General features: G+C 35.3%; 1 protein-coding gene across 1 annotated transcript in view; it reads left to right on the top strand.

Moving 5' to 3' along the window:
- The first annotated feature begins 676 nt into the window (after positions 1-676).
- LOC100450639 (ovostatin homolog 2) overlaps positions 677-11771 on the top strand; it is a 51427-nt gene continuing 40332 nt past the window's right edge. Inside the window, 3 exon segments of the mRNA XM_063711978.1 lie at positions 677-748; positions 9899-10048; positions 10593-10765. Coding sequence (XP_063568048.1) covers positions 677-748; positions 9899-10048; positions 10593-10765 — 395 coding nt within the window.

Here is an 11771-nt window from a genome sequence, read left to right as displayed (position 1 = left end):
AAAACAAAACAAAACAAAACAAAACAAAACTTAGCCAGGCATGATGGTGCATTCCTGTGGATCAAGCTGCTCAAAAGGCTGAAGTGGGAAGATTTTCAAGTAGCACCCCTTTTGTGGAATCACGTTTGATCCTACTCTTCTTGAGGTAGATTTCCTAAATTGTATGTTTCTCCATTGTCTTATATAATCTGGAATGGGTTTTTTTGTGTGTGTTTATCTCAATAAGCATATCACTATACGCTTGAGGAAAAGAAATCATATATCATTTTCTTAGTTTCCATTCAGTCACAACACCTAAAATATATACTGATAAATATTTCTTGAGTCAATGAATAAGTCTCTACGTTGAATGCATAATATTATCACAGCTGTTTTGCTAAGGCCATATTTCTCCAAGTAAGGTAGCAAAATTTTCAAAAGGAGAGTGGTTTTAGTAGTGAATTTCATAATTATAAATGCTGTGTTTTTAAATCATTATTTGGCATTCTTCCGCCACCTCATCCATACACCACCTCCAGCTTTTACTATGTTTTCTAGTAAAGAAAATGGTTGTAGAATTAAAGATGTCTGATGAGATCAGGCAAGTGCTGGGTGTGAGAATCTCATCATATATATTCAACATCTAGTGAAAGTCAACCTCAAAGTCTTCAAGAGTAGGCATAGAATACACCTTACAATGGTACCCTTGGGGATTCATGAATTCCCTATACTGGCCCATACTGGCCTTTATATTTTTCTGAGCATCATGGTAAGTAGGGTCACTAGCTGAAGTAAAGAAAGAGCAAGGGAGTGTTGAGATGAGACAAATGAGATGGGATGAATGAGTTGAGACGAATCTGAGAAAAAGATCATTTTTCCACATTTGTCACCTACTAGACTTTTTTTTGCACCAACCAGCTTCTTTTTAAATATTCAGATATCTCTTGAGATTCTTAATCCTCATTGCGTTAGTCCATGCTCACATGGCTATAAAGACATACCTGAGACTGGGTAATTTATAAAGAAAAGAGGATTAATTGACTCATGGTTCTACAGGCTGGGGAGGCCTGAGAGAAACTTACAATCATGGTGGAAGGTGAAAGGGAAGCAGGCATGTCTTACATGGCCAAAGGAGGAATAGAGTGAAGAGGAAGGTGCTGTACACTTTTAAACAACCAGGTCTCATGAGAACTCACTCACTATCATGAGAACAGCAAAGGAGAAGTCCACCCCCCAGCAAGGGGCAGGGACATAAATTCAAATGGTATCACTCATATAGGTTATTTTTATTTGTTTTCTTTATTTTAAAAAATGCTAACACAATTCTCTCTTGTGTCGTAGATTTAAACTGAAGACCAAAACTTTTAAGTAATTTACTCAAGGTCACTGAACTAGGCCCTGGTGAATTATGGGTATGAAACAAAGTCTTCATTTTTCAAGTACAGAGTTCTCGTATTTATATTATCAGTGGTTCTTAAGCATTTATTAACAATGAAACCATTTTCCCCTGAATCCAATCTTATGTAACCTCAATATATATAACTGATAAAGGCTGCATTTCATTAACATAAAAAAAATTAAAGATGTTTGAACTACCATATTGGTGGCAGCATTTAGTAAGACTCTGTTTGACATTTGTCTGTTTATTTACATGTCTGACAGTCTGTTTGCTCAGGTAGTGTGATATTATTCAGGATTAGAAGACTCTCAGGCAAATGAAAGAATAAAAACTTATCCTAAATGACCTTGGATAAAATTATATCTTTGACACTGTTGAACTTTGTAGAGTTGAAAAAATATGACTGCAAACCCAGTCACATCATACATATTCACCTGGCTCTTCACTATCCACTTGCCTCTCCCCCATTACTTTTTTGATCACTCATCCACAGGTGGGTGTTGTAACTAGAAATTTCTTGGCAACTATGACAATCAATCTTTGATGCTAGAGATAAACATCTGACATCAAGAGGAGCCATTTCACTTGTCAAGCAGCTTATTCCTTTATGAGGAAAAAGTGATTTCCCTTTCAATGGATTGCAACATCAAGAATGGAACAGTTTTATTTATATTCCAGCATAATTAACTGCCTACACATTACTGGACTTGGGCAATACTTTTATTTGTAGTGTTGGTGAAAACACTTCATAAAGGTGAACCAGAAGTTCGAGATGTTCTCAAGAACTGAAATAGATTATATATTTTTGACACTTAAAATGTACTATGACTAATTGTGCAGCTGGGAAAATCAACAAAATGGTTTTCTGTTGTTTAAAAATTTGTAAAGCATATAATGTCAAAGCAAGTTTTCAAGGCATTGTCTTACGTTCAACTCAGTGGCACTAAGGAAATTAACCAACATTGCCCCATGCCTGTAGATATCATTCAGCTCAAGTAGCAGAGTAGTCAGATCTTCACCAGTCTTTCCTATCATCAGCTACCTTCTTTCCCATTATAAATGGTTTCCCTGTGTAATTTTATCAATGTCCTTAATATTAAATATTATCTATATATCACAATAGTTCCCAAATCTATAGCTATATCTCTCTTTTCCAGAGTGTGAGATTTATTTCAACTCTCAATATGATATCACCGCTTTGTTGTACTGCAGTACCTCATAGGTAATATATACCAAACTTTAATCATCACTTCATTTACATATTTGTTTTGTCTTCCTGTCTTCTCTAACTTTAACACCATTCGCCATTGGTGACAACCCACCCTCTCCCTCTTCTTCAATCCCATACCATCACCCCATACCATCAACCCCATACCAAACAACCTGAAGTTCTAAGAATTCGAATTAAAATATGTCTTTTGAAGAGATATTGCCATTGTAAGGGCCTTACCTCTGTAAGCTAGGATAATCTTTGAGCAAATTTTTGCTTTTAAGTCAGATCTCACTCTATTTCCCAGGCTGGAGTGTAGTGGCATGATCACAGCTCACTGCAGCCTTGACCTCCCATGCTCAAGGGATTCTCCTGCCTCAGTCTCCTGAGTAGCTGGGAGTACAGGCACCGTACCACAATGCTAGGCTAATTTTTTTGTGTAAATTTAGAGAGACAAGTTCTTGTTATGTTGCCCAAGCTGGTCTTGAACTCCTGGACTTAAACAATCCTCCCTTTGAAACCTCCTGAGAGAAAGGAAACACTCAATTGGCCTCATGCTATCTTCATTGAGTCTTGTTTGGAAAGATGAGTCTCCTGTAAGAATAACGGCTTTTCCTTTTTAAAATTTGTAAGCTATCATTTTGGCTAAATGAATGATTTATGGTAACTTAAGATTCTATTTTGTAATATACAGTATTTTAAATCTTTGGTATTCAAGAAATCTTTCAAAATCAAGCTCTAACTTAAAATAAAGAAAAAAATTAAGTATCCTAAAGTCCAAAAGACATATTCGGCTTATTTAATGTATTAAAATCATGCAGGAAACTTTGTCAAATATAAAATGGTGTTTAACTTTCTTTAGGTTATATTCATATAAATTTGTTATTAGCATGTGTTGCAAAATTGTATAAAATTCCTGTAATTCTCATATGCCTCAGTATATGTCATCAGTTATAATTATAATTATTGTTTTGAATTATTGTGTGCCAAATAAATAACAAATTTCATTGTCAATTGTGTCTTTAACTGTTTTGATGAAAACGTTTTTGTCATCCAGTCAATTATTGTCTTCTTTTGGTCCTCTTTAGAAGATGGTTTTATAATCAGCTATAAAACTTTGACAGGTGCTCTTGAATGCAAGTTTCTAATAGCTTTGGAGATTATGACATTAAAATAAAGGAAAAAACTTTTAGAACTCTCATGGAGAGTTGAACTGTTCATAAATATCAAACAGAAGTTAACTGCATGAACTAAACTAATAAAAGTCTAAAGTAATCTTTTTAACTTTGCTTAAAATGCTGCTGACCCTTTGCTTTGTTTTTCAGAGTCAAGGAAACTTCTTTTAAGCTATTTACAGCTTGTAGCAATTGAGTAACACATACTGCTATGAACAAAATTTGGAGCATATGTGTTTATCGCTACCTGATTTCTCCAGAATTTAAAAACTATTTGTGAGTATTCATAATTTATGGCAATATAGGTATTTGCATAAGTGCAGTCAGAATCTGTTTTCTTTTGTAACAGGACACAATTGGAAAAACTGGTTATTTTACCAAGGCTTTACCTGGAATGGCATGCTTTCCTTTAAGGAGTTAAACCTGACTTATAAAGCCAATAAAAGCCATTGGTAAAACTTGCATCATACTTTGTCCACACAGTCGCTGTACTGCATTTCTCGCCTGTGGTAAGTAAAAAATGTCACTTTCTGACAGGACCAGAAGCCCCAAGTTATCTAGGGATGTCGAGAGGAGAGGAATTTTCCCAGCTCATCGATATTTGAGAGTGGAAACCCATGGCTGGGCTTGGCTTTAAAAAGATTCCTGTGGAACAGAGTTTCATCAAAGTCAATGTAAAAAAACCTATGTAAAAAAAAGTTATTCTTGCTGTGTTTTATGCAAATAATCAGACCAACTATAATAAAATTAAAGTTTATTTTGCAAACAAATCAATCCTATCATGATTTGTTTTTAATATAAATAAGGACTGGAGAGAGAAAAATTATATTCCAAAAACTATAGCTTTTGTTCATTGTTTTTGAGTTTTTATTTTTATTTTTCTTCAATTTAGACTAAATGATAAATTTTTTGTGGATTATAAGTCCCCAAACTAATGCTTTCAAATCTTTACTTTTAAAACTGGGAATTGCACTCCTTATCCTAAAACTCATTATTTACCTTATAGTACACTGTCTGTTTAAATGCTGCACAAAAACAATAAATGAAAGTACTACCACCTTTGTCATAAAAGCCTTGGAACCCCAGCCTGGCCTGCATGAGTACTCAGACAGCTCAGACAGCAGCAATGCAGTTCCACTCCTCTCACCTTAGGGTCACCTGCTACCCGCAATATGCCCCCTGTCAGCAGGAGGAAGGAGACACTCAATTGGCCTCATGCTGTCTTCATTGAGTAATTGACAGTCTTTTCCCATCTTCATCGCCTACACCTTAAGAATAAGGTGCTATGAAACCCAAAGGAAGGGGCTGAAACTGCCTTTGCAAAATTGTAACTGAGGAAACTATGACAGTGAAAGAAATCAGAACTAACTGACTCCATCTTGCTTCTACTTTTAAGATGTCCTTATTCATTCCTGGGCATAGACTGAACTAACTTTGGGAAGGAATTCAGTTCACGGTTTGACTCTGAAACAAAATTACTAACAGCCCTTTTCTGAAAAGACCCCCTTCCGGCCGGGAACCAGTCTGCCTTTTCGGGACTAACAAATTAGCTACAAGATTAGAAATTACAGTTTAGAGTCATTCAGCCTCTGGCTCTGAACCTCCCCAAATTGCTCCTGGGGATAACATCATTATTGTAAAACCTAAGATCAGTGCTTGAGATATTTTGCAGACCCTGCCCTCGATGTATCAGCTGACACCACACAGACCGATAATCTGACTCAACCAGTTCTGCCATCGCACCCAGGAACAGAAGACAGCAAGAAAACCTCACTTCGACCCCCTACGATTCCAACTTCCACCGCCTATGATTCCATCTCCAACCTGACCAATCAGCACTCCCCACTTCCCAAACCCCTACCCACCAAATTATCTTTAAAAACTCGGTTCCTCAAATGCTCGGGGAGACTGATTTGAGTCATAATAAAACTCTGGTCTGCCACACAGCCGGCTCTGCCTGAATTACTTTCTCCTTTGCAATCCCCCTGTCTTGATAAATCGGCTCTGTCTAGGCAGCGGGCAAGGTGAACCCACTGGGTGGTTACAACCTCAGCCTCCACTGAGCACAGCAGCAAATTCTATTTTGTAATGTTTTTACTTTATTTATTTATTCATTCATTCATTTTTTTGAGGCAAGGTCTTACTCTGTTACCCAGACTGGAGTGCAGTGACATTGTCATGGCTTACAGCAGCCTTGACACCCTGGGCTCAAGCGATCCTCCTACCTCAACCTTCTGAGTAGCTGAGACTATAGGTGCATGCACCACACCTGGCTAATTTTTGTATTTTTTTGTTGTTGTTTTGGTAGTATTGGGTTTTTGCTGTGTTGCCCAGGCTGGTCTCAGACTCCTAGCTCAAGCAATCTGCTCACCTCAGCCTCCCAAAGTGCTGGGATTACAGGCATGAGCCACCGTACCCATAAGCAAATTCTTATTTGGTTTTCCTACCATTATTCTACTCTCATTCTTTTCTGTTCTCTATGGAGTATAAGAATAATAATAGCCACTGTTTTTCACTATAACATTCAAACTCCTAAGCACAAGTAAAAGACCTTTCTCAAGGTAACCACAACTCTTCCAATAGGCTCAATGAATGAATGTTACTTCATACCACACACTTTTCTTCAGCAAAACTGAACCTACTATTGTTTTCAAAACACACAATATTTGATTATAATTCTACAATGTTCTTTAAAGAGCTATTACTTCAGTAACAATTTCTTCAGTTTCTACTCTACCTGGAAAATTTCTAATCATGTTAATATTTCCAATTCTAACATTACTTCCTTATTAATTTCTTTCCAACTTTCTCATTTATAATTTTAATGAGATTTTATAAATCATTGCTCATAGTTCCAATGTGGAATATTCTTAGTATCACTTGACATTGCAATTTATAGTTATATATCCCACTGAGTTGATGGTGAACTATTTTTGGGAAAGAAATGGTCTTATTCATATGTTTACCACCAGGACATGGTCTAATACTTAGTCCTTCTCAACAAGCATTCCCGTGACACTTTATAGTTGTCTCCTCTGTAACACTTATCATGATTATAATGAGATAATTAACTGTGAAATTAATTAATCTCTGTTTTTCCTGTTAGCATAACTCCAACACTTACCTTCACCTTTTCATTCCCACCATCTACCATAATGCTGGCAGATAGTAGGTATTCAATAAAAACAAACTAAATAAATGAGTAAACAGAGGTATTACTACAGAAGTGAACACCAATAACCTAAATAGTATTGAATCTGTCAAGTGATGATAATGTAATATCTGTTTTCCATATCTCTTTGCTCAGCAGAAACCTCCTATATAAAGACATAGCACATTAATTCATGTCCTTTCATATTCTTATATATGAAGATGTCCTTTGATCTTGTTTAATCTATGTTTGTTCAAAGAAATTTTTCCCAGCCACTTATGTCTGGGTGACCATATGGAAATAATGACTTTTCCTGATACTGTATTTTTCCCCTCTATAAAGTGAGGGTAAATAAATTCCAAATTGTGTTTTCTGAGGATTAAATGAGATACTGTAAATCCTAGTACATGGCACACTGACTGCTACATATTAAATACTCAACAAATGCTCCACTTCTATATTTCCTCCCTTCCTTCATCCTCACTCTCCCTTTATTCCTCCCTCTCCTGTCCTACTTCTCTCCTTTCCTCTCTTCCTTCCCTCTTTCTTTCCTTCCTTCCTCCTTGCTTTCTTTTCTTCCTTTCTTACCTTCTCTAATAAGGGGTAAATTTTTTTAGAGAATCACCTTATTCATCTTGTTATCCCTAGAACCTAGCATTATTGCTGATACATAAGAGGCACTCAATAGACACTCTTGGAATCATATCTGAATTTTTCTGAGATAAGGTTCCATTAACCTGAAGACCATGTTAATCAGATAAAATTCCTTAGAAGTATTCTATATTTGAAGAGAGAGCTCTTTTTTTCCTGTATTTCTGTTAGCAGTAAATTGCCTTTATTAAATTTAAGATCAATAAAGTCATTTATTTAACATAATAATTTTACATTTGAAAAATAAAAATATTTTAGAGAAATTTTATTACTTTAGACTTATCAGCCTTGGGGATGAAGAATTGGTGGCTTTGATTTATAAATAATTTGCCTTGTTGTTCTATTTGTCTTCAATGCTGGTGAGTGAAAGCTGGTGAGTTTTAGTTGTTTTGGAAGCTAGTGACTCTACTTAATAAGCATGGAGAGAGGAGTGTGAAGAGTGGCTCTAATAATACTCTAATGTGCTATCAGAGGGAAGAATTTGGTCAAAAATGAAGTCTAACAGTTTGATATTCCAATGGAAAGAAAATATTCCAATTGCTGGCAGGGCAGGCCAGCAATTGAAGACTAACTTCTGTAACCCAGATTTTCAGAGAGTTGGGGTCCTATGCAGGTTAGAGAAAAGACATACAAAAACAAAATCCTAAGTGGGGATGGGTAAGAGAGCAATGTCTCAACTCTACTGAGAGAATAAGATGGTCAGAATTTTTATGACTATAATTCTGTGCTAGAACATGAAATATGGTCAACAAGGAACCCCTGTTCTCACCTTCCCCAGACCTCATGGTTGCCTGCATTTTAGTGCCATTACAGCTGCTCAATTATTAGGTTATAATTGGTTTTGTTGTTCTTTCCTTTGTGTTTGCTGTTTCAGGCCTATTTCCAAAATATTAAATCCAGTTTCTGTCTTTCCTTACCCAATGTAACCTTCTTTAAACAATATGCATTAACTCCATCAGTACTTAAAGTGAAAGGAATGTTTTTAAGAAAAAAAGAAGGGTAAGACAATACAAATGGGAGAATTAACACACTAAAGATGTTATCAAGAGTTTCCTAGTTTCCTTGGTATGGTTCAGGTGCTTTGTAAAAAATGTTTTGCAATCAAAATAATGGTAAAGAATTTATTTTCCTTTTTTTTTGCCAAGAAATGATATGTGTGTGTGTTTCACCTTTTCTTTCATTTTTTCTCATTACATTGAGGGTAGAAAATGACATTGAACATTGTAAGAAAACCTCACTAAGATAATCACATTAAATGTTAAACATAGATCAACATTTTTAATGCTGAATTTTGTATTATGAAATTATAAAACAGTAACAGCAGTTTCAATTATCTGTAACATAAGCTTATATTGAATGTCTGTTTGTATTAATGTTTTGGCAAAATCAGTAATGCTGCTTCTCTCAGAAGCCCGGAAAATTTACTTTTTGGGATTTGGTATGGTAACAGCTCTTTGGAGAGGTATTTTTCTTCCAAGTGCTAATTCCTAGGGAGCAATGCTTTTAATACTGCGGTCAAACCTGTGTGATGCTAAAATAAAATAATGAACTCCTGGCACACAGCTATTTTCTTTGTTCTTCTCTTTCTTCCTGTACAACTTGTGCTGCTGATTCTAAAAACAGAGGAGGGTCCAGTGAACTTAAGCAGGAAGTTGCATATAAAGTGACACCTTTCGGAGAAGTAACAGGAGAGGTGATCTAAATGTGATTGGTGGATCCCATGGTACTTGCTTCAAAAAGTAATTGATCTTCCATTGTGTATGACTATAAAAGCAACAATATACAGAGAGAGGCAGAGCAGAAGGAAGTAAGGAAAGTGGAAAGTTGAGGTAGCTAATTTCTAATGACAGTGAGAAAGAGACAGTGAGAAAATTTCTCTTCAAGTCTTTATTACTCAGGCATCTGAATAAAATGGTGGCTACTTTTCTCCTGAGCACCTTTTTGCTTCATTTTACTGCTGCTGCGGCTTCAGAACCGTAAGGAAATGTTGCACTATTTATAGTGAAGTACTAGCAAAATGACCTCATTAAATATGTTGCATGTTAAAATTTAATTACATTTTTACCATTTCAGCTTCTGAGACTGAATGCTGGTTTGTTTGCTCTATAAATTTTAAGCAAGTATAAAGACTATTGACATCTTTTTCTTAAGATGCTTCTCTGTGCCTAAGTTTATTGTAATACCATCTATGAAAAATGTACATATTTCAGGAATATTTCAATAAGGAAAAGATGCTTTCTGTGGATGTTCTCCATTTCTCCTACATGTGTTTACAGTGTCAGTTACTTTCTTTGCACAGGCAATATATCCTATGGGTCTCCTCTGTCATTCAGAGTGATTCTACAGGAAAAGCTTGTCTCCACCTCTTAAAACTTAATGAATCTGTATCCTTGAGTGTCACCTTAGAATATGATGGATCCAATACCACTATTTTTGACCGGTTTGTGGAAGAAGATAACTTCTATGCTTGTGCAGATTTCAAGGTCAGGCATTGAATTTGACATTTTGGGACTTCAGATGGAAAGATGAAATTATTTTTTAAAAATTATTTTTAGAGAGGTAACAAATCTTCGTTTGGGATGAATTGTAGAAGCTAGGGAAGAAAATTGGAGAATACCTGGAAGTCAAGAAATAAAGAAAATTTTCACATGTAACAAAACTTGGGAAATACTGCCATTCTTCTCTTATAAAAAGAGATAATGAAGTAATAGTAAAAAATGTTTTTAGATAGTAAAATTGATCCACAGTTTGAGGAAAGAGAATGTAAGTAAAGAAGAGAAGGGTTAGGACAGGACTCAGGGCAAAAAAAAAACAACCATAAATAAAAGGCAAGAAGATATAAAAAACAAGCTTCTTAGAAAGTGTCCTCATGCTAAATAAAGGAATTGTAACAGGGGATCACTGTCTATCATTAGGAAAACATAGATTTACAAGTCTCTCTTATTCTAAGAAACCAAATTAAGACTTTGTTCACCATCTTAACATCCAAAAATAATTTTTTCATTCTCTGCTGTTGCACATAAAAAGGTCTCTCAGAAGTCATCTGAACAGTTGGCTTTTGTTACCTTACTGGCTAAGGGAAATACTCATCAAATCTCTGAGAGAAGATCTGTAGCAGTCATTTCACAGGAGAAAGTAACCTTTATACAGACAGATAAACCCATCTATAAATCGGGAGAGAATGGTAAGTAAATATTTGTGTTTCCTTAGTATCGTTGGCTTCAGAAATGCATTCTCCAAATTGAGAGCAATTCAAACATGAATTTTAGTCTGAAATTGATTCTTAACATCATGGAATTGTGAATTTCTGGAATTCTTATTGGTTGCCTGGGTCAGTTATGAAAGAGTACCCTCCTACACCAGTAATTGAATGCTTTGCTTCATAAAATTTTCAATACCACTTTCAGTGCTTATAAATTCTAGTGATAGGCCTATATAATGTAATGGTTACAAGTGTAGGATTTGGAGGACAATTGTTTGGTTTGAATCGTTGCTCCATAACTTACCAATTGGGCAAGCTAATTAACTCTCTATTTTAGGCTCAATTATTTCACCTGCAAAATGGAAATAAAAGTGTTTCACTTGTAGAAATATTGTGAGAGTAAAATAAGATAGTTAACGTAAAATAGTGCCTAACATTCAGTAAAGACCCCTAACTAATATTATTATCACTGTTATTCATACTAGTAGAAGTCATCACAAATCTGATAACCTAGGTAAAGCCCTTCTATTTTCTTTATTGTTGTTGTAAGTAGAAGGTAGCAGAAAGAACACCAAACCAAGATTCAAAGGGTTTAGTTTTGGTCTTGGGTCTGTTAATAAATGATTGGCTTTTGCCAAGCAAATTCTGTTATGTAGGGCTTAGTTTTCTCATTTGTAAAATTAAAGAGTTGGAAGAAAGCATCTCTACATTTAATTCTGGTTATTATTATATATCGTTTACTGAAAATAAATACAACTAAAATCAGAATTCTTATAGTGAGATTTTTGCTAAATTATATTCTCTCTTTTGGACTCACTAAAATGCTATGGTGAAAATTATATATACAAAATTAGCTAAGATAGTTTTTCAGAATTCTGCTAAAATTAATGTTTGCTGACGTCAACACATTTTTTCAGGGAAATTATGTTTCTCTCCTGCCATATGGATTTCACATTTATCCTTCTATGACTAATTCTGTCACCAGTGCTGAAGATCTCTCTATG

The sequence above is a fragment of the Pongo abelii genome, chromosome 10 (assembly GCF_028885655.2).
Source record: "Pongo abelii isolate AG06213 chromosome 10, NHGRI_mPonAbe1-v2.0_pri, whole genome shotgun sequence".
In the NCBI taxonomy this organism is placed as follows: Eukaryota; Metazoa; Chordata; class Mammalia; order Primates; family Hominidae; genus Pongo; species Pongo abelii.
The sequence above is the reverse complement of the archived record's forward strand: the minus strand, read 5'-3'. Positions and strand labels throughout refer to the sequence as shown.